The 23561-nt window shown below is 42.0% G+C and overlaps 1 protein-coding gene across 1 annotated transcript in view; it reads right to left on the bottom strand.

Moving 5' to 3' along the window:
• Nucleotides 1-19532, bottom strand: part of CERK (ceramide kinase) — a 43668-nt gene extending 24136 nt beyond the window's left edge. The window contains exons 1-5 of the mRNA XM_042793003.1: nucleotides 19283-19532; nucleotides 4711-4824; nucleotides 3351-3473; nucleotides 1195-1320; nucleotides 619-682 (exon numbers count right to left, since the gene is read on the bottom strand). Of these exons, the coding sequence (XP_042648937.1) occupies nucleotides 619-682; nucleotides 1195-1320; nucleotides 3351-3473; nucleotides 4711-4824; nucleotides 19283-19403 (548 nt within the window). The 5' untranslated portion in view covers nucleotides 19404-19532. The remainder of the gene's footprint in view (nucleotides 1-618; nucleotides 683-1194; nucleotides 1321-3350; nucleotides 3474-4710; nucleotides 4825-19282) is intronic.
• Nucleotides 19533-23561: the final 4029 nt, after the last annotated feature.

Genomic DNA, 23561 nt, shown 5'->3' with positions numbered 1-23561 from the left:
CTGGAATGACTAGCTTATTTATTAAAATATTTTGCTTCTACTGCAGATTTAACAATGGAATGGAATTTCACCATTCAGTTAGGTCTTCTTTTGAAACAGTAGTTCCACAACAGAACACACACAAATAAAGCCAAATGATGCAGCCATTATTTGAAAAGCCCTACAGAGAAAAAGAGGAACTATCTGAAAAGTTTCTAAACAGTTCATGGATTTCATATTCAGGCTGAACACTACTGATGCAGTGTTCTGGACTCATGTATACGTCAAGATCACCTATACCACAAAACAATTCGGGTAGCTTTCGAGCTATCACAGAATGCTCAACTTCAGGACGAGCTGAATTAATCTTACATTCACCTTTTGAACATGAATCTCATGCAAACATTGTTATATTAAACTTGAATATATTGTTTGTTGTACAGGTTTACTGAAACAATTTATTTTTCCTTTGATACTCCTAAATGTGGATCTTCTATGCAAAGGAGTATGTCCCAGAACTTTCAGTCGCTGAAATAAACACACCAGCAAAGAAGGCTACTATTTTAATTTAGAGACAAGAACAAACAGATTACACAATATATCAGCTACAAAAAAAAAAAGGCAAGTAAAGTTACTTACCCATCATATTTATTAATATTAACTTCAAATAAATTGTCCTTTGCATGGTTAGCATGTTCAGTTACTATGAAAAAAACCACATAAAAACATTACTATTATAAATTGGTATATAATATACAATTATAAAAATATTATTAATTTATTAATAAAAACAATTCTATTACCAATGTGACCATAAAACAGCCTGACCATAAAATGCGTTTCAAAAGATTTTATGCCAATTGAAAGAGAATGCACTGCAGTATATACGGGTAAGTATTTCACTAAAAAAATTGTTCACATGAACAATTGGTTTTAACAGTAAAAGTAAAAAAGAGAAGAAAGCCTGTAACTTATAAATCAAGAGTTCAAATAGCTCAGAAATACTGGAGGTTTTCATTTAGTAAGCAGAAAATTGATATAAGGTCACCATTTATCTGGCTACCTATGCTTTAATTAGAAAACATTCCCTTTCTACTGCTTAGTTTAATTTCCTTAGTAAGAAAAGGTAAGTGACAGGAGGAACTTAAGCTACTCATAGATGTTTTAAAGAGTTCATATTATGTTTATTAAGAAATTAAAATATTCATTACTCACTAACAACATCAGTGGAGATAGAAGCCAGACTGAAGAGTGGAGCAACTTTCTGTTCATAAATACTCTTCCCTTGCCGTTTTCCTCCATACGGATTAATATACACAAGCAACTGCTTTGGTCTAGACTCTGCAGTAAGGAAAAATATTATATTATACTGCTTTTGTACACAAAACAAATATTCAACAATACAAAACAAACCTGTAAACATCAAAGTGAACACAGCATACAAGCCTTTTATAACTCTTTATTAACTCTTATAACTCCGTAACTCTTTATCAAAGAGCTATAAAAACCTGATTCATCTATTCTCTTTATTACACTGAGGATACTGACAGTATTGAATAAATTGGTAATAAAACAGCAGGTGAAAGTCTGAATTATTTCATCTGACTCCATGTCTCACACTCTTACTGTTCTTGCAGTACCTTCCCACTAAATCATATTAGTATCACAGGCGTACAAAAGATAAACCAAGGGCAGCAATAGGAAAGGCACTTGTGAGTGAAGCATATATAGAAATACTTTTACATTAATTTATTTAAGCAACTTTCCCGTTTTGGTAACATAGTTAAAATGCATTTCCTTTCTGTGATAAAGACACAGTAAGAATACCTTACAAAACTACAAGCTGCACAGCATGCACTTGCCCTATAGTGTAACCCCTTCCTCCCAGAAAACACCTTTGTTATAACTATCCCAAATTTGTTTAAATAGTTATGGATTTACATTGGTGATGGGAATTAAAACAATTATTACACCTCTGTATGAACAGATACACAAAACTGTAATGCTTGCTGCACCTAGAGAGCTTTCTTTTTTATATGGAACACAAAGACCTGCTATAACATCTGTACTTCCTCAGATTGAATTCTAAGTTATTATTTTAAAAGGAAAGAATAAACAGTTATTAGACTAGCACACTTGCGTAATAAATCCACACAAGCTAGACTGAATGTTTTAAAGCTGCCACACAACCAAAGCACCATTCACCCTCTCTGAGAACCTGTTACCTTCTCTGAAATAGTTTGTTGCAATACAATGAACACTGCAATCAAACGCAGATGACTGCCTAGGCCACATCTCTCACAGATGTACTCAGTGCATGTACAAACCCCATTTTTTTAATATTTTATTGGAAGCCAGACACCTCATGTAAAATACACAAAACAAAAACATTAGTAAGATGTGTGATTCCAATGCCTTTGTAGAAGAACATTTTTTGTTAAATATCCATTTTTATTCTGTAAGCATTAAGAACCTGCTTGAGTCACATCATAGGTGTGTTGCATCCTTCCCTTTCTCTGGCTCTGTGTCTCAGACAGACCTCAGGCCTACACTACAAGTAGCTTATCTCCAGTCCTGCCTCCAGCTCTACCTCCTGCTGCTCCTGTCTGGCCTTCCTGGATGGACCCGATTACGTTATCTCATCTGGGCTGTAAATGGGACCTGCTGCTATCCCCCCATCCCTGCTCTGCCCACCCTGCCCAGATCCAGTGGGACTGCACCCTGGTTGGTGAGGGCACTGCCTGTGCCACGGTCATCCTTGACCCCCTTTCTGCCATGGAGTTGCTCTGCTCCTGCCACTTCCTGACATCTATCAAGGCACCTCAGGAATAACTCCTGCAAAACTACTTTCAGCCTTTTAAGAAGTAGATGTCCAAGAGTCCCAGAAATGATTAATGGAAACTCTTACTACATAAAGCACATTGCTGATGAGAGAGACTGGAAAGATGAGACACACACAAAAAAGCCACCCATAAATCTTACAATTCCTACAATCCTTGTCCTCAACTCTCTAGAGTACCTCAAATCTCTGAGCTTACAGCTGTCCTTTACTTCCTCCAAACCTATAGTCACCTAAAGCCTCTGCTAAGCTTCTAATGTATCCCTGTTTTGTGAAAACAATTTACATCTGGGCAAAACTGTAAGACACCTATATCCCTGACTGATTGGAGTAAAACACTCAGTACAACTTAGCAAATATGCAAGATACAAAAGTAGTGATAAGAACGAGGCACTTCAACTCTCAGCTCCCCTAACTTTGGAGCATACGCTGATCTTAAGAGTTTAAAAAAGCAGATATATCAAAATAATATTAATTGATGTACAAGCCTGAAAAATGATGCTGCAAATGTCAATAGTGTAGCCAAACTTACGCTGCATTTCAAGTAATTCTTTCAGTGCCTGTATCCACTGATTACACAAGTGCTCATCAACACACCAAAACGTCACATCACTGCACCGCCAGCGGTGATTTCGGGCTTTCTTCACGTAATACACTATTTAAATTAAAAAAAAAAAAAAAAAAAAAAAAGGCACAATGAGACAATTCTATGAAATGACAAATCTATTTCAGAGGTCTCCAAAATATTTACTGTTAGAAAAAAGTGGTCAGTTAACCCCCACCACACATTTCTGCAAGTGACACAAAAGTGACACAAGCATTCAGAATGTGAACAGGATTTCTGTAAAAAATCAAAATGAAAATATAAACACTTGCTCTAGGCCATTATCTTATAGTAGGTACCCAAACGTAAACTTCTTTTTAAACCAAATACGATCCATTTTCCATAAACTGATTATAGACAAAGTCATACAAAAGTTCACTGAGCTTATACATTATTTTATCCGTATTAAAGTCTGCAGTGTCTACATAATATAAAATTCCATAAGATTAAGAGGGTAATCCAAACCCTCACATCAGCTCCCATGTAACCATCAGGATGAACATAATTTCATAAAGCTAAACTTCGAGAAAAAAGACTTAGAGTTTTCTTGTGCATTAAGAACCAAGCTGGTAAGACAAGAAGCACCCTTACCTTTCCATTTACAGTATCACCAATCATTGTTACCAAAGGACTAAATGAGGAAAGTACTGTACAACATAAAATTCTGGCATGGGAGCAATCACATTTGCCCCAGCTTTGCAGCACAGAAGTCACCACTCTTTCCCCAAACAAACAGAAATTTATTTCTGGCACATTGTTTTAAGAATGCAGTCAATAATACAAAGAACCTTTACATGAACACATTCTGATGGTTAGGGATAATTTAAAAAAACCCAAACATTTAGCATTAATTTTTCCAGCCTTTCTCTTAATTTTCTAGTCAAGTAGTAGAAAGCAAGTGTCCTGCTGCAAAGTCATTCAGCAACGGAAATGTAAGACATTGGTTAGGACTTCATTAAATAACTAAACACAGCCTGTGTTCTTAAATGAAGGGGTTTGTTTTCCAAAATAAGGATCTTTCAGTGTAAATTGGCAGATTTTTGGTGTGTGGGGGGTTGTTTCCTTGTTGTTGTGGGGTTTTTGGTTAGGGTTTTCTTTGTTTTTTGGGGGGTGGTGCTTTGTCGTTTTTTTTTGTTGTTTTGTTTTGTTCGTTTGTTTGTTTTTTTCTTTTTTTTTTTAAATGCATCATTTCTGTTAAAAAAAATTCTGAACATTCCTTTTGAGTCTGACCTAAATTACCCTCAACAAAGTAAATAGCACAAACACCCTGAGACTGTATTTGCCTTACCTGTGAAAGCATGTGGCTTTGCCATTTTTTGCCATTTGCCAATATTATGGTGTTTCTTGTTAGGTTCAGTTTCTTCTACAGCAATGATCTCAGAGGTTGGTACAAAACAGTTTTCTGTATAAACACAAGATCTTACACATTAACATCTTAAACCAGCACCAGAGTGATTATTTCTACACATATATTTCTTCACATAATATGATACAGACATATAATTAGAATACCTGCTCAATAAGCACAACCAACAGTATAAGTGGAAATTTGCTGAATATTTTCAATTTCCTTTTGCCTTTAGCCAAAAGCACATAACCCATAACCACCTATGATCTAGGGCAAATACTACATTAAATGTCTATGATTTCGCAGAAAATTAAGTATACTGAGTGTAAAAACATTTTTGCACGAAGTCAAAATCCAGCAACATTGATTTCAGAGCAATGAAACTGACCCTTCAATGACAACTAGTCCAGATATTTGAAAGTGAATAGCACAAACTACTTCAAAGAATGTGCAACTAAATCTAGTTCAGAGAGACTACAGAGGCTATTTGTTATTCTCAAGTAAGTAGTTGGTTTATGAAAGAAGCGCATTCATATGAATTCTTAAGACTTTAAATCCCACTAAGCTTTTAAACTTCAGGATCTCCTAAGAAGCAAATTCTAGATGTTATGTTTGGGTACTGTTAAATATATTTCCCTTGTATCAAATTCAGAATTCCTGTTTTTCAGAATTAAAGCCCTCTTGCTCTTATACTATGAAAGAATTTCCTCCACCCTCTCTTTTTTCTCTTGTAATTCCTCAACATCATCTCAGTCTTCACTCCTGTCAAATTGAGGATTTTGTCTCATTTTCACTACTGATTTCAAACTTTCTCTGCTTTTACCTTACCTCAGAAAAATAAAAAAAGTAGAACTGAAAATGCATGCTTTGTATTTATGTACAAGCAAGCACTCTGTGTATATACACACATAGGAAACATTTAATTACATAAGATTATTATTATAATATAATGTGATATAATAACAAGTATAATATACTATTTCTTTCATACATAGATAGAAGAGATGTACATAAAGAGATATTAAACACATAAAATACAAACACTAATACTGTTGTTACTGGGGAGTTTTAGCCAACATTTCATCTTCCTCACTGTTTTGCAGAAGTACCACAGTGGTGGTGAGGAATGTAAAATAAGCAAAATATTTTCCTGAACTCTTCACAGTGTTAACTACAATTCATCTGTCACTAGTTCAATTTTATTTTTTCTCCCTGTCCTATTTATTTGTTTTAGTTCGGGTTGTTACCTATTGACATGTGTAGACTGCACACACAATGTTTTTTTCTTTTACAGGTGTGTTTTAGTATTTGACTTCATTTATATACTTTTAGGGATTTTATCTTCCCAGAGGTTTTTTAGCTTGATTCCAAAGAAATGTAGCCTCCAAACTTTGCACTGAGGTCCTTCAGGAATCTGGTTGTTTTAAAATGTTTTAACCACTCACAAAACAAATTTTGGCTCATAATTGCATTTACTATACTTAAGGCATGATGGAGAAATGCAGCAGTCACAGGATGGCTTTACAAAGATCCCACAGTGGAGATGAACTCACTAAAAACATTTTACTTGTATACAGCTACAGATATCATACATGCACACATGTAAGAATATATCAAGCATTTAACATTGTATAGTAACAGTTAATTGGTCTTCCTAGCATTCGGAGATCTGAAACGGGATCTCAGTAAGATTATTCGCCTATTCATTTATTCAAGGAAAAAAAAATACAGAAGAGATGGAACAATATATTAAGGGAAGGGAGCATGTTCTTTGACCTTTCTTTCCCAGAACTGCTTTTAGTTCTCATTTTTCTACTGGCTATGCCACCTATCCATATGCCAGAATATGAAAGAAAGCTTGTTGCATTTATAAAGATTGCACTTAAGTGGTAACTCATTTTGTTGTTGCTCACAGATATGCTACAAAACTGACAAACTACATTTAGATTAAAATTTTAATGACAGTGCTTTAATGAACATTTTGGAAAATATGTTTTGGATACTTATTTGCATGTATGCTAGGAGCAGCAAAAGAAATAATTGTTTTAGTAGGCATTTTCTATATAAAAAAGCTGTTTAACTGTACAGATTGCGAATAGATTAAAAAGAACTTCCAAATCTGTATCACTGAAAGCATTTCTTCAGAGTATATATTTTAACACATATTATGCAGCTTATATTAACAACCATAGACCTTGAGATCACTTCTACTAAGCTCCCCTAATTCTTCAATGTGTTCTCGAACACTCACATGACTGGAACTTCTGCTTTTCAAGTAAAACTCTTCACTTATGTGGCAAAAAAGCAAAGAGTACATGTTTTAATTATATATGTGCGTTTTTTTATCTTAACCCATGAGAGTCACATATCTGAAAAAAACAGATTCCTGAAAAAAAAAAAAAAAAACAAAACCCAAAACAAACAAACAAAAAAACCCCAAACAAAACAAAAAGGAACAAAACAAAATCAAAGAACACAGTGATCCCACCTTCCCCCTGTAAATCTTTGGGTTTGGTTAAAGTCTGAGAAGTTTCTGTTCTATGCATAACAGCTATGCCAGTTGTGGTCCTCAGTACTCCTTGGCACTGTACAAGCATCAAACAACTCCACTGCTCTGACAGTATACACTCCATTCTTAAAGCAGTCAAAACCACACACTACCTAATACGGTAACTGCAGAGGGCCAGGAAAATGCAAGGCTGTCTCAAATATAAGCAGGTTATTCAGAACATTACCTACAGCTTATAAAACCAAATCTGAATGCAGTAGAATTTGTGTTTGAATAGAGCTGAAGAATTTCTATCAGTGCAGATATGACTCAATCACTATTTGACTTAGTGTTATACAGTATATTGTTTAATCAGAAAGCAAATCAACTACTTGGTCCTACCATCCCCCCCTTCCCCACAAGGGAAAAGTTTCCAGTGCAAAGAAATCAGAGACCTTCAATACAAGCAGCACAATACTGCTCCTATAAACACAATGCCCTCATCTGCCACTTAATCACCAAAACCCTCCCAATAAAAATAAGTAGGTCTATCGCACCCCCTTTGAAAGGTCAACAAGGTTCACATATGTACTAATGATAGTCCTTTCCCACACCTACTGTTGTGTATTTTAACGTATTATCAAGTAGCATGAACCATTTCTTTCACTGATTTAGCACAAACTGTTCACTCCTAAAGGCTTTTACCTTTATGAGTTTCTCCTGAAACATTGAAAATCTTACTGACACATTAACAAAAAAAAAAATCAGTACTAACACCAGCACTACTATATCAACATCAATGAAAAAAGTTAAACTATGGGCTCAGACCATACCAAACAAAGAATTTCACTTGGCTCAGTACAAAATATTCAATCAAGCAGCATACAACAGTTCCTAGACAAAATTCCAGACAAAATACCGTGACTTTTTCAACATACACATCTAGATTAAAGAGACTGAATTTTGAGTTCAGAAATACTGAAGCACATATCAGTTTTCTTCAGCTTAATCTCAAAGATCTTCACACATTTATGTTTTCATGTCTCACCTTGTTCAATGTCTAGCATACATGACACACTAAAGACAATGAGTTGTCCATCCAGAACAGCCAGATGAAGGGGCATGGCAGAAAAAAACTTAATTAAAAAAACAAACAAAACACACAATGGACAGGTGACAGCCTTCCCAGCACACTGGCTGTGCCAGTTATGACTCTTTCGGGGTTACAGTGCTCTTACAGTCTTAACAGACACTCTTCTTGAAGTACAAACTGACAAATCAGCAAAATACTGCATCAGATGCGTACTGCCTTTCACCATATTAAACAAGTGGGGGAAAAAAAAAAAAGGCAAGGTAAGCACACCAACAATGGGCTTTCTTTGTGAAAAACATAGCCAGCAGTTGTGAAGTTTGTTCTTCTGTTAAGAACTTTTTGGTGCGGCATCGCTGCCTGCCACTCCCACAGAATGCCTCCTGAGTTCATACACAAACTCACACAGAACCCCATTCAAGGTTTCTTCATTCATCACTGCCAGCTACGTATCCCGCAGGCCAAATTCCTCCCTCAGAAATGTGTTAACTCAAAGCAACACACACATGTGCAAAAGCATAACAACATTGCTGATTTGGCTTATTTGATTTAAATAAAAAGCATTTGGTTTATTCTTAAAATTCAGATCAGGCCCATGGACGCAGCAGCATTCAGAATGAATTTCAACTATTAGTATACTCTTGTGACTTAAAATTATTAACAACCAAAAAGCTGTGGTGCAGATTTAAAGTATTTTTTCAGTCACTTTGAAAACTAATTTACTGTTACAGACCACATAAATGGTAAGTTATTATGCCTTAAGTTTAATCTTTGCGTTCACCTAAAAGCAGGTAAATAAGAATGTTTTCTGTCAGAAGGTACATTGCATTATATTGATCAGGTACTACAGAGAGCCAGACCAGAATAAGAGAAGATGGTGGATGTGGATATGTATATACAGCGGAATTACAGAGAATTCACATCCTGGGGGAGGAGGAAGAAAAAAGGTGTAATGACTAAATGATTTCATTAAAAACTGTGGAAGTCACAGAAGCATTTGAAGGCTGTGATGTCACAATTTTCAGCCATGTATAGGGAAATGGGGTTTTTTACAAAAAAAAAAAAAAGGTAAATCTTCAAGTACTTTGTAAACCAACAGACAATAGATCAGTTCCTAATATGAACAGACACACAGCTGCTACTTCACATTACGTAGCTTAATTTGAATCAAATCACAGCCACTTGAATTTGGATCAGTTTGCATATTTAAACTGTACTACTGAATGTTTTCCCATTGATTAATTTTTTTTAATTTCCAAATTAAATCTTTCCAACTCAACTATGAATATTTTAAAGTTAAAGCAAGAAATAAGATGCACTTCTTCACCTTAAAGGGAAAAAAAAAAAAAACAAAAACAAAACAAAACCCACCAAAGAGTCATATGCAGAAAGACACATAGCGTTTAATGTAGGGTGCATCTATATTTGAGTAATATATCTTCCACAAGAAGATACATTCCAAAGAAACAAAGCTTTCTAAAGCTATTATTCCCCACATCCTACTGGTTCAGTGTAGTCAGTGGAACTGCCTAGAGAAAAATATTATTCAGATTTTTACACGTGCCCATTGCCTTTTGGGAACAACTGAAGAAAAATAACCTCGACTAAGGATGTGCTAACACACTACAGGTGTGTGAGACCTTGTTTCCAAGTAGGCCTACTTCTGTTGTCTTGGTGCTGTGTTTATCAAACTGAGCATTCTTTAGAATCCACAACATCAGAATGGCATCATTCTTATGAATGCTAGTCCTGAGGCTTCCTCGAGTGTTTTTTTTAGGGGGAAAGCTGGAAAAGACACACCAAGGGAGAATTCTGAAGGGAGAAATAGAAGGGTTAAAAGAAAGTGCACATGATAAGTGAAGGTGTACAGTCTGGTACCTGGTTTAATCATCCCCTTCATGCTTGGACTTTACAATTACAAAACCAGAAATGTGCCAACAGAATCTCATTCTGTGTTTGTAACCCCTTAGTACTAGGCATGATATAGTCTTAGCCAATACTTTCAAAATAACCCTAAATACATATGTACAATACATAATCTGCTATGAAATTTGGTACATAACTTTTATCACGTGTTACTTGCTGACTGTGCCATCAACATGAGGAAATAATAAAACAATTGATCTGCCCAGCTTTGCAGATCAACTGAGTATCATGGTGATGTCTTACAAGGTTGAAAAATAATCTTCTTCAGGATATTTGAAGATGAAGACATGCCTAAGAAAAAAAAAGGTTCATAGCTAAAAGTAACAGAGAAACACATGAAAAATTTCAGATAAAACTTTCCTCAGTGCGAACAAGTCTGACCAACCAAACAATAGGAAACGGGAACCTCATTACACTGACGACAGAACTTGAAAATATGATGCTGTCAAACAAGGTCTAACAGTAGAAAGGAAAGTAAACAATATGTAGGATTTAAGGTTTTAAAAACATACCATAACTTGTATAAACATTTTATGTTTTTGTTATTGCTAGCATCTTCTCAATGATAGCATTCGAAATAATTCTTCTGAACAAATACTTCTTTATTCACAAAATCCATTTTAACAGAATGTTTTTGGTTTTGTTTTTTTTTTTTTTTTTAAGCATATTTTTTAATGTCATTGTGCACAGATGAGCAAACACAAAAATGTCCCCATATTCTGTAAAACTATATTTTCCTGGACAATAGGAAAAAGTCTCTGTTGTTTCCTATCCGTCCCTGAATTTGAATGCAACAGGGAGAGGTAGATATTTCAACACTCCTAGAATATACCTAACTATAGGTCTAGTTCCTTACCTGGCCAAGTCTGAAAACCTTGACAAAATATAGACCAAACTATTTTTACTTCTGTTGGTAAATCCAAGACAGTAATAAATACTCAGAAAATAAGCAGCCCTGAGTTTTTCAGTTTAAAGACAACTGTTTCACTGTAATAACTACATATTAAACAAAAATTATAGCACTTCTGTACTGCATAATTAAGTCTGTGTTTAGGCATACTGAACAGTAGTCACACAGTCAAAAGCTAAATGGCAGAAAGATACCAATCTTGGTCAAGCAACTCCTCTGAAATTATATGCTTCTAACTAACCATCTTCCATATTATAAATGGGTTTTATATTCTGTCATGTATGCTGCTCATATTTCCAAAATAATTGTAGAGAACACCATGAGCCATCCCAGGTCTTAAAAGAGCTTAAAGACAACAGGGCAGGAAAAATACAAAACTGTGATTGTATTGAAGACTACAAAGCCCTGCAGCTGCAAGCAAAACATTCTGGTGTCCGTTATCTTTTCTTCCATTTTACCAGTTAGAGGAAAGGCTGCACCCAGAAATATACGTGTCATGCAAATCCAACTTCTGGCTTCATGGCCAGTGCCATCATAAGGGCTTTAGTTTTTATGACAATGTGACATTCTTCAATGACTACAGCCTACTAGGGAGGGATGGGATCCACCCGTCTAGAAGAGGCAAGGGAATATTTGGTAGCAGGTTGGTGAACTTGGTGAGGTGGACCTTAAACTGAAGGACTTGGGGGCAGGGAGGGGTGTCCTAAGTGGTCACACTTGCGCCACTGCAACGAACTGGGGAATAAGCCAGGCCAACCAGAGCAGTGACAAAATGTTCCTTAGCCACCTCCCAAGATGTGAACCAGAAGACCAACCACCTCAAGTTTATGTATACCAATGCACACAGCGTGGGGAACAGGAGGAACTGGAGCTCCGCACCCAGTCAGAAAGTTATGATTTCATAGAAGTATCTGAAACATAGTGAGACAACTCACCTGACTGGAGGATCACGATGGACAGCTATAGTCTGCTTTGTAAAGACAGGCAGGGAAGAAGAGGAGGAGGAACATGCTCTATGTCAAGGAGAACCTTGAGTCTATAGAAGTCAACTACAGTGACTGCGGAAGCCCTATTGAACGCGTCTGGGTCAAGACCAGAGGAGTTGTCTCCAAGGGGGATCTTACAGTAGACATCTGCTACCAATCTCCAAACCAAGATGATGAGGCCAACAAAGCAATATTTGGGTCACTTAAACAAGCATCTGGTTAACAGCATCTGGTTCTTATGGGTGACTTCAACTACCCAGACATTTGTTGGAAGAACAACACAGCAGATACACGTCATCCATCAAATTCTGGAATGCACAGAGGACTGCTTCCTCATACAAATGTTAGATGTGCCAACCAGGAATAAGGAACTGCTGCACTTGCTACTCACAAACCAAGAAAACCTGCTTTGTAATATCTCAATTAGTAATAGCCTTGGCTGCAGTGATCACAATATTGTGGAGTTTGGGATCCTGCAGAGCATGGTGAAGGTTAGTATCAGACAAAGATTTTAGATTTTAGAAGAGCAAACTTCAGCTCACTCAGAGCTCAGTTGGGAGTGATTCCACTGGAAGCTTCCATGGAAGATAAAAGAGCTAGCAAGTGCTGTGAGTTTTTCAAGAACATTCTCTTGGAAGCACAAGAACAGTTCATGATCTTTAAAGGTAAGGGAAGTAGGCGGAGCAAGAGACACCCCCCCACCCCCCCCTTGACTTAACTGCAAGTTTCTGAGTCTGCTCAAAACCGAGAGAGAAGCATATCAGAGATGGAAAAGCAGACGAATACCTGTTGAGAACTACAAGGGAATTACCAGGATGTGTAGAGATACAGTTAGAAAAGCAAAAGCTCAACTCAAACTGACATTGGCCAGAGATGTCAAAAACTAAAAGAAAGGGCTCTTCAGGTACATAAACAACAAGCAGAAACAGAAGGAAAATACTGGCCTGCTGTTAAACAGGAGAGGTGAATTAGTCACCAACAGTCCTGGAAAGGCAGAGGTTCTCAACACTTTCTTCACCTCTGTCTTTACCACCACTGTTGGGTCCCAGGCCTTGGGAACTAAAATCCAAGTTGATGCAAACACAGGCCCACCGTCAGTGAAGGAAGAATTGGTATGAAAACTATTACAGGAGCTTGACCCCTACAAATTGATAGGCCCTAGCATTATCTACCTGAGGGTGTTAAGAGAGCTGGCTGACACCGTTGCGAAGCCACTCTCCACAATCTCTGAGAAGTCACGGAGATTGGGGGACATCTCAGAAGACTAGAAAAAGGCTAATGTCACCTCCACCTAAAAGGAATCATAATCCCGTCAATCTTATTTCAACCCCTGGGAAAGTTATGGAAGGAATCCTTGTAGGGGCTATCACAATGAAGTATGTGATTGGGAAAAGCCAGCATGGATTCAACAAGGACAAATCATACTTGACAAACCTGATTGCCTTCTATGACAAAGTAACCTGATCATCTGATGTGGGGCAAGTGGTGGACGTTGTCTACCTGGATCTCTCCAAGGCTTTTGATACAGTTCCCCACAGCCTCCTACTAGAGAAACTAATGTGTTAGGGTCTAGAGAAGTGGTCTGTGTGGTGGGTGGGGAACTGGCTGACAGGCCACACCCAGAGGGTGATGGGAAATAGCTCTTTTTCAAACTGGCAGCCTGTCCCAAATGGTGTCCCCTAGGGACCGGTACTGGGCCCAACTCTGTTGAATATCTTCTTAAGTGATCTGGATTATGGGATCAACTATACCCTGATAAAGTTTGCCAATGATACCAAACTGCGTGGGGAAGTGGACACTTCAGAAGGGAGTTCTGTTCTGTGACCATGTGCACAGGCCAAGGGCAATCATCCTACCTGACCCTCAAGGCAGAAAGGGTGGACACTTGTCTGAGAGCAAGGGCCGCAGCTCTGGCTGGGGGGTCCGCACCATCTACCCCAGCAGTGGCTGATGCTTCCACCAAGATGGAGCTGCTGAAGGGAGAGGCTACAGTTCAGACCTTAAGCCTGTGGGAAGTGCCCAGACCTTTCTCGTGGGGCAGGGACAGGCAGCAGACCTGCCTGCAAAAGGCGTGCCCAGCTCCTGCACTGGAGGCTGGGCTGCAGAAGGTGGTAAGAAGGCTGCATAGCATCAGGGAGGCTAAAAAGGAGTTAGATAGCTGGTTCCAAGTGTAGTCTGCAGTGGACCCACATCCCATGGCCAAACAACCAAAAACTCTCCCACTGGCACTCACAGAAGGGAGCCAATAATACAAAAGAATGGAAGCTTGCAACGGCAAGGACTTGCAGGAGGAAGAGACGTTCTTCAAAGCCTGAGGTGCCCCTGCATAACTGCTTCACTGCTCTGCAGACTGAAGAGGAAAGTACTGTCACATGAGGAGTCACTGGAGCTGAGTAAGGCAGCCTGGTCTGCTCCTCATGTAACAGCTAGTGCAACTAAGAAAAGGCGATGGGTGATAGTAGTAGGTGACTCTCTTCCAAGAGGTACAGAGGCACCATCTGCCAACCCGACATCTTCTCTAGACAGGTGTGCTGCTTACCTGGGGATTGTATCAAGGATGTAACCAAGAGACTACTGAGCCTCTTGTTTCACATGAGCACCAATGATGCAGCCAGGAGCAGTCTGAGGAGTATCAAGAGGGATTACAGAGCCCTGAGAGCAGCAGTAAGGGCTGGAGAGCAGGTAGTTTTTTCACCAATCTTCCAGTCAAAGAGAAGGGGTTCGAAAGGGCCAGTTCAATATGGTGAATCAACAATTACTTATGGGACTGATGCCACAGCCAGGGGTTTGGCTACTTAGACTATGGGACTCATTTTGAGAAACCTGGTCTACTGGAGGCTGATGGGTTCCAACTGTTGGAGAAGGGGAAGAGCATCTTCGGCCATAGGCTTGCCAAGCTGATAAGGAAGGTTTTAAACTAAAGCTGCTGGGGGAGGGGAACCACAATCCATCCCACTCCTACCAGTTGGATGCCAGTGCCAGCAGTAGATGCTCAGAGCCTGGAGAGAGATCACAAGTCATCAGGAGAGCACCTGAAGAGCAGCAGAAAGGAATTCCAGCCAGTGATTCAGCTTCACTGGGGGCCCAACTTCAGTGCCTCTATGCAAACACACGTAGCATGAGGAATAAACAAGAGGAGTTAGAGACATGCGCACGCCTGCAGTGCTACGATCTTACTGGCATCACAGAGATGTGGTGGGATGGCTTCTATGCCTGGAGTGTTGGAATGGAAGGATAGAGGCTCTTTAGGAAGGACAGGCAGGGGAAATGAGGAGCGGGTGTTGCACTCTATAAACAGATAGGAGCAGCCTCACGCTCAAAATCCTTGGCCCTCATGAGGGACTTCAGTCTGTTGGAGGGACAACACAGCAGGGCACGACCAATCCACGAGATTCCTGGAATACACTGATGACAATTTCCTTCTCCGAGTGGTAGAGAAGCAAAAGAGGAGAGGTGTTATGCTGGACCTTGTTCTCACCGGCAAGGAGGGGCTGATGGGAAATCTGAAGCTCAGGGGCAGCAGTGACCATAAAATGGTGGAGTTCAAGATCCTTAGGGCAGCGAGGAGGGTGTGCCGTGAGCTTGCTACCCTAGACTTCAGGAGAGCAGCCTTTGGCCTCTTCAGGAATCTGCTTGGTAGATAAAGCTCTGGAGGGAAGAAGGGCTCAAGAAATTTGGTTAATATTCAAGGATCACCTCTAAGCTCAGGAACGATTCATCCTGACAATGAGGAAGTCAGGTAAAAATGCCAGAAGGCCTGCATGGATGAACAAGATGCTCCTGGACAAACTCAAACACAAAGGAAGCCTACAAAGGGTGGAAGCAAGGACAGATAGCCTGGGAAGAACATAGAGAAACTGTCCAAGTAGCCAGGTATCAGGTTAGAAAGGCCAAATCCCTAATAGAATTAAATCTGGCCAGTGACATCAAGGGCAACAAGAAAAACTTCTATAGGTATGTCAGTGATAAAGGGAAGACTGGGGAAAATGTGAGCCCTCTGTGGAAGGAAATGGGAATCACGGTTACACGGGATATGGAGGTGGCTGAGGTACTCATCGACTTTTTTGCCTGTATTCACTGGCAAGGGCTCCAGCCACACCGCCCAAGATGCAAAAGGCAAAGGCAAGGACTGGGAAAATGAAGAACTGCCCACTGTAGGAGAATATCAAGTTCAAAACCATCTAAGGAACCTGAAGGTGCACAAGTCCACTGGACCTGATGAGATGCATCCACAGGTCCTGAGGGAACTGGCAGATGAAACATCTAAGCCACTACCCATCATATTTGAGAAATCGTGGCAGTCCAGTGAAGTTCCCGCTGACCAGAGAAGGGGAAACATAACCCCCATTTTTAAAAAGGGAAAAAAAGGAAGACCCAGGGAACTACAGGCCAGGTAGTCTCCCCTCTGCACCTGACAAGATCATGGAGTGGATCCTCCTGGAAACTAAGCTAGGGCACATGGAAAAGAAGGAGGTGATTGGTGACAGCCAACATTGCTTCACTAAGGGCAAACTGACCTGACAAATTTAATGGCCTTCTACAATTGTGTTACAGTTCTGGTGGACAAGGGAAGAGCCACTGACATCATCTACCTGGACTTGTGCAAAGCATTTGACACTGTCTTGCACAACACCCTTGTCTCTAAATTAGAGATACGGATTTGACAGATGGACCACTCAGTGGATAAGGAATTGGCTGGATGGTCATCCTCAGGCAAGTTGTAGTCAATGGCTCAGTGTCCAAGTGGAGACCAGTGACGAGTGGCATTCCTCAGGTGTTAGTACTGTGACTGGTGCTGCTTAACATCTTTGCTGGGGACATGGACAGTGGGATTGAGTGCAACCTCAGCAAGTCTGCTGATGACACCAAACTGTGTGGTGCGGTTAACACACTGGAGGGAAGGGATGCCACCCAGAGGGACCTGGACAGGCTTGAGAGGTGGGTCCATGCAAACCTCATGTATTTCAACAAGGCCAAGTGCCAGGTCCTGCATGTGGGTCAAGGAAATCCCAAGCACAAATACAGGCTGGGTGATGAGTAAATTGAGAGCAGCCCTGTGGAAAAGGGCTTTAGGTTATTAGCAGATGAAAAAATGAACATGAGGCAGCAATGTGGGCTGGCAGCCCAGAAAGCCAAACACATGCTGGGCTGCATCAAGAGAAGCACGGCCAGCAGGTCAAGGGAACGGATTCTTCCCCTTTACTCCTCTCTCATGAGACCCCCCCCTGCAGTGCTGTGTCCAGCTCTGGGGTCCCCAACATAAGGAGGACACGGACCTTCTCGAGTGGGTCCAGAGGAGGGCCATGAAGATGATCAGGGGGTTGAAGCACCTCTCCTGTGAGGACAGGCTGAGAGAGTTGGGGTTGTTCAGCCTAGAGAAGAGAAAGCTCTGGTGAGACCTTAGAGCAGCCTTCCAGTACTTGAAGGGGGCTACAGGAAAAATGGGGAGGGATTCTTTATCAGGGAATACAGTGGTAGGACAAGGGATAATGGTTTTGAACTGAAAGAGGGTAGCTTAGATTAGAAATAGGGAAGAAATTCTTTACTGTGAGGGTGGTGATACCTTGGAACAGGTTGTCCAGAGGAGCTGTGTCTGCCCCCTCCCTGGAATGGTTCAAGGGCAGGCTGGACGGGGTTTTGAGCAACCTGGTCTTAGTGGAAGGTGTCCCTGCCCCTGGCAGGGGGGTTGGAATGAGATGTTGTTTAAGGACTCTTCCTACCCAAACCATTCTATGATTCTGTGATTCTATGAACTATTTAACTATTCAAGTTTGGGAACCTGCCTGGGATGGGAGATATCTGTATTCAAACCTTCCTCTGATAAACTTATAGTCAACCCTTCTATTATTAGTTTGTCTCAATTACTCCAACCTCAAAAATGAGGACAACAGAAGTTTTCCACTCTACAGCAGGTGTTGTGAAAAGAATGACATTACACGTTTTCAGATGTTCACATACCATACAAATAGAGCTATTTTACTAATGGGAATAGTTACTATATAAAAATTGTAAGGCCAAGGACTCTGATAAAATATCACCCCTTAGGTGTAGTAGAAAGCTTGATATACAGATGTTTTCAGAAGTTATCCTCAAATTTTGTTAGGTATTTTCAGCAGTAACCTCTCCCACTTGCAGTTTTGTAAGTCAGCACTATTCTAATTGCACAAAAGGGCAACTATAAACAGCTTTGTTACTGCATTACAAATTATTAGCTTACATTAAATACTTCCAAAACAATACGTCACAAAAGTTCAACTTTCTTTGGAAGTTTCCATGGAGCCCTTTAGAAAGCAAAAGAGCTTTAAAAAGCCCTCATTTGAAAAAAAAAAAAAAGCAACAAAAAAATTGGCTGAAACACTGCCTCACTGTGAAAGTGGTTTTTAACCACAACTAAGTCATGTAACTAAAGAAAGTAGCTTTTAAAATTCTGTAAGTCTCATGTCCTTCTACGATTAATTTGAATACAAGATTGCAAACTATATGCTGATATTTATTCACAAAAGAAGAATGAACAAGAAACAATGGGGTTCACCTAACCAAATCTGCGCCTTCCTCATCCAGCTGCAGGGACAAGTTTCCTGCCTTTGTTGACAGAAGCCCACTCTCGGAGCAGATGCTCGAGCCGCCTCCTCAGAGCGCCACGGACCTCGCCCGCGGTGCCCGCGGCTCCTGCCGAGCAGCTTCCAGCTTTGTTTCAAAACGCAGAAGCCGATTAACCGGCTGATGCGTTCAGCACAGCCGGCGGCCTGCCGGCGACAGTCCTGTCGTCCCCGGCTTCAACTCCGCCGCGCCCGGCGCGGGGGTAACCCACCCACCCACCCACCCACCCTGCGCCTCGCACCGCCGGACTCTGAACCCCCGAGGCGGCGGCGGCTGCCGCCCCTCCTCCGGAGCACAGGAAACACTCCGCACCGGCAGAACACTCCCACGCCCTCGGAGCCGCCGCCAGCCGCGGCCCCGGCAGCGCCCGGCGGCGGCAGGCCCGGTGCAGGCCGTGCGCCCCCCTCGAAGCCGCTGAGGGGACGCTGCGAACGCCCTTCCCCCGCCGCGGCAGGTGCGCGCACACCCGCCCCGCCCCGCCCCTCCGCGCCGCGCCGCGCCGCTCCACTCACCGCCGCCGCGCCGCCAGGCCAGCCGCCCCCGCTCCTCGTCTAAGGTGACCTCGCAGCCGCGCTGCCCCAGCCCCAGAGACGAGACCAGCCGAGGCCGCCGGCCGCCCGGGAGCCGCTCCATGGCCGCCGCAGAGCCCGGGCCCGCCGCAGCCCGCTGCCGCACGGCCCAGCCGAGCGGGCGGCCGCCGCGGGGCGAGCCCGGCACCTAACGGCGCCCCCGGCCCGCCGCTACCCGGCCTGGCCGCCGGGCGGGGCGGGGCGCGGCGTCAGCGCCTACGCCAGCGCCGCCGGGGCGGGGCCTGCGGAGCCCGCGGCTCCCCGGGGCGGCGGGTCCCGGAGGCGGCCCCCGGGCCGGACACACACAGGCACACATACACACATACACACACACACACACACACACACACACACACGCCCGGGGCTCCGGGGCGCGGAGCCCGCCCGTCCCCCTCCGGGCCGGACACACACACACACACACACACACACACACACACACACACACACACGAGCCCGCCCGTCCCCCTCCGCTTTGTCCTCTCACGCCGCTGGCGGAGGCTCGCCCGGCCTGAGCCACCCGCACCGGGGAAATGCCGGCGCCGCGGGCAGGGCTCCCTGCAGAGGAACCGGGGTTGGCACCGTAACGCGTGCGGATTGTTTTGGCGAAGACCGAGTGCCCGTCACGGTGACGACGGACTCTTCCCTTCTTCAGACCGAGAAAATGTGATGAATACATCTGCCACAAACATCTAGTGCCACAAACCTCTCGATATAGCCTTGCCATCTTTTCCATAAAAAAAAAAAAAAAAGAATTTAGGGGTTTGCCTTAAGGATGTAACAATAATTCACTACAATGGAACTCTTTAATTCTTTGCTGCCTTTCAGGTCCTCCATGGTGTTCCTGAACCTTATAAGCACCAGCGTCCTACCCAAATTACAGGCTGGAGTGAGCGGCAGTTGCTCTGGCTCTGACCTTACTTCAAACCTACTGGTTCTGAATACTTCCTGTAGAGGTTAGAGAAAAATGTCACTGCTCTGCTCTTACACAGGTCCAGCGCAGGGCCCATTCTCTGCTTCATGAGGATGACGCAGACACTCCAGCTGCCTTTGTCCGAGCCAGCACAGGGCTAAAAGGCCTCGGCACTTGAGCTCTGCTCTGAACCTTGCAGTGTACTCACATTTGATTTTCTGAAAACAAATGAGTTAGGCACTGTCATCCAAGTTAGGTGTTCAGGACAGTCTTCTGGGGTCATGAATACTTGTCATCTTCTGTCTCGATTATTGCAACGTTCTTTCCTCTGACCTTGAAAGACATGATGTTGCCACCTTTCTTGTTGAAAGTACCTGGGTATGCTATACTTCTTGTATTGCCCTTTAAACATTTTTTAGTCCATCCCTCCACAAACACCTGTAAATCTTTTTATATTGAGGCTTAAAGTTTGTTTGTTGCAAAAGTCTGTTGTGAGCATCAGTCTGCCAAACCCACTGCTGAGCAGTCATTAGCGTCTCACTGCTTCTTTGCATTTTGCCAGCTACATCATCTGTTATCATCCCTCTTACACTTGGTTGGTAAGATCCCCGGGCCAAGAACATCCTGTTTGTTTCAGGTTGTACGATATCCAGCACATTTAATTTCCATTATTTCTAACCACTTCTGCAAGCCAGAACAGCTGTGTGGAAACCACAGCCTAATGCTGATGCTCACAGTGCAAGAGACATTCACTGTTGACTGCTTCAGACATGTTTCAGGGGCGAGTGGATCACCAATATAAATCTGTATTCTTACAAATTTTACACAGGGGTAGTTATTTATCATTTCTCCACTGGGTAAATTAGATCTAATCTTTTATAGTCTACAGTCACCTGAATCAATATTCTTATGCTATGATCCATGCTAGCTGAAGAAGCAAAAAGTTCATTCTTTTTACCACTCTTGCCTATGATTATTCCCTTTTATTATTAATTTGACAACTCTTTTTAGCTTACTTAAGGCTAAAGCCTTCCACTGTAAAGCACAGAATTGATAAAATATTCTCTGGTCTGTTAGAAGCCTGCAAAGGTGTACTAGCACCACTACTAGGAATGGCATTCCCCATCCCCACTTCTTATTTGTTTAGATAAGGAGAAACCACTTACTTCTTCCTTGCGTGTGGTGTTTCCTTGCATAACAGTGTTTTGAGCCATGGTTTGGACCATGCTGCTACACGAATGTCTTGCAGGAATTCCTACTGGTGCTGTGTTTGGTTTGCTCTGTCACTCTGGTAGTCCCCTGACTACCAACATGTGCTTCTGCCCTCGAAATTAAAGGTCAAATTTCAGCCAACACAATATTTTTTTTCAGTCAGTATTTTATGATTTTCTTCCCTGACTCTAACAGAGGAAGAATTTCTAAAGGGTGACTGACTTGGTAGGCTAAAGCACACACATGTCAATTATTGGTTTACTGCTTATTACATAAGCCTTTAATTACCACCAAGGGGACAGAACTGCAGATGTAGCAACGCCAGTAAACTGCAGGATGTATAGCCTAAAATCTTGGTGCTAAAGACAGCTCATCACAGGACTCCACTCTGAGAAATGTCGTGGTTGTAAAAGCACCTCCCTTTATTCACAGGTCCACAGAGGCCACAGGAAGGACTGCAATTTTAGTTAACTTGGGAACAATAATATGTTGCGTAACACTTACAATTGGATGTCAAATTGAAAGAATGCTGTAAGGTAACACAACTTACAAGGTCTATTTTTATGAACCATTTACTACTTATCTAGCAAACAACGTAACTTTTAAAGCCAACTTTCTCTCCTCAGTATCTGATTTTATGATCGTTCATTCATCTTGAATGACACCAAGTCGAGTGGTGCAGTTGGTACTCTGGAGGGAAGGGATGACATTCAGAGGGACCTTGGCAGGCTTAAGGAGTGTGTCCATATGAACCTCATGAAGTTCAACAAGGCCATGTGCAAGGTTCTGCACGTGGCTCAAGACAATGACCAGTATCAGTACAGGCTGGGGGATGAGTTGATTGAGAGCAGCCCTGAAGAGACAGACTTGGGGATACTGGTGGGTAGATGAAAAATTGGACATGAGCCAGCAATGTGCGCTTGTCGCCCAGAAAGCCAACCGTGTCCTGGGCTGCATCAAGAGAAGTGTGGCCAGCAGGTCAAGGGAGGGGATTCTTCCCCTCTACTCCGTTCTCTTGAGACCCCACCTGCAGTGCTGTGTCCAGCTCTGGGGCCCGCAACATAAGAAGGACACAGACCTGCTCGAGTGAGTCCAGAGGGTCATGAAGATGATCAGGGGGCTGGTGTGCTTCCCTCATGAGGACAGGCTGAGAGAGTTGGAGTTGCTCAGCCTGAAGAAGGAAAGGCTCTGGGGAGACCTTATTGCAGTGTTTCAGTATTTAAAGGGGGCTTGTAAGAAAGATGAGGACTGACTTCTTAGTAAGGCCTGTTGCAATAGGAAAAGGGCTAATGGTTTTAATCTAAAAGAGGATAGTTTTAGACTGGACTTAAGGAAGAAATTTTTTTACAGTGAGGATGGTGAGGCACTGAAACAGATTGCCCAGAGAAGTTGTGGCTGCCCCCTTCCTGGAAGTGTTCAAGGTCAGCTTGGGTGGCACTTTGAGCGACCTGGTCTAGTGAAAGATTTTCCTGCCCATAGCAGGGGGGTTGAACTAGATGATCTTTAAAGGTCCCTTCCAATCCAAACCATTTTATGAGTCTATGATCTCTATAACAAATACTTACTCCTAGCAAGTTTATGTTGTACGGAACAGGATCATTACATGATAATGTAGGCAATCAATTAAGGAACACTTCTAAGCAGGTACATAGTTTTAATCAATAGGAGCAGACAGGGATTCTTCAGCATGACCTGCATTACTAAAATATTGATTTAAATCATTACAAACTTGAGCTATCTATCTTCCAAATCTTTTGGATGTGTACTTCTTCATTAGGACCCTGCAATGATTTTTTTCCACAGTGAAAATCAAGCGTGCCCTTGTAGTACCTTGACGGTAGAAAGTACTGTGTATCCAACCATATCTGAGAGTGAGTCTAAAGTGAAAAATGTAAAATATCTTAACCAAAGTGAAAGCTGGATAGTACCCACATAAGTGTGCTGGAGACCAAAGAAGAATCGTACTCCACCATATTTTTTCTACTCAGTTCTTTACTGGAAGTTTAGAGGGAATCACAGATTTTTACCAAGAACTCTGGAAAACACAGGTTATCACAGATGTGTGATGGAGCCCTTCAGCTGCTATGCCCTGTGCTCCCA

This window comes from Tyto alba, unplaced genomic scaffold (assembly GCF_018691265.1).
Source record: "Tyto alba isolate M040663 unplaced genomic scaffold, T.alba_DEE_v4.0 Super-Scaffold_2, whole genome shotgun sequence".
NCBI classification, from domain to species: domain Eukaryota; kingdom Metazoa; phylum Chordata; class Aves; order Strigiformes; family Tytonidae; genus Tyto; species Tyto alba.
The sequence above is the reverse complement of the archived record's forward strand: the minus strand, read 5'-3'. Positions and strand labels throughout refer to the sequence as shown.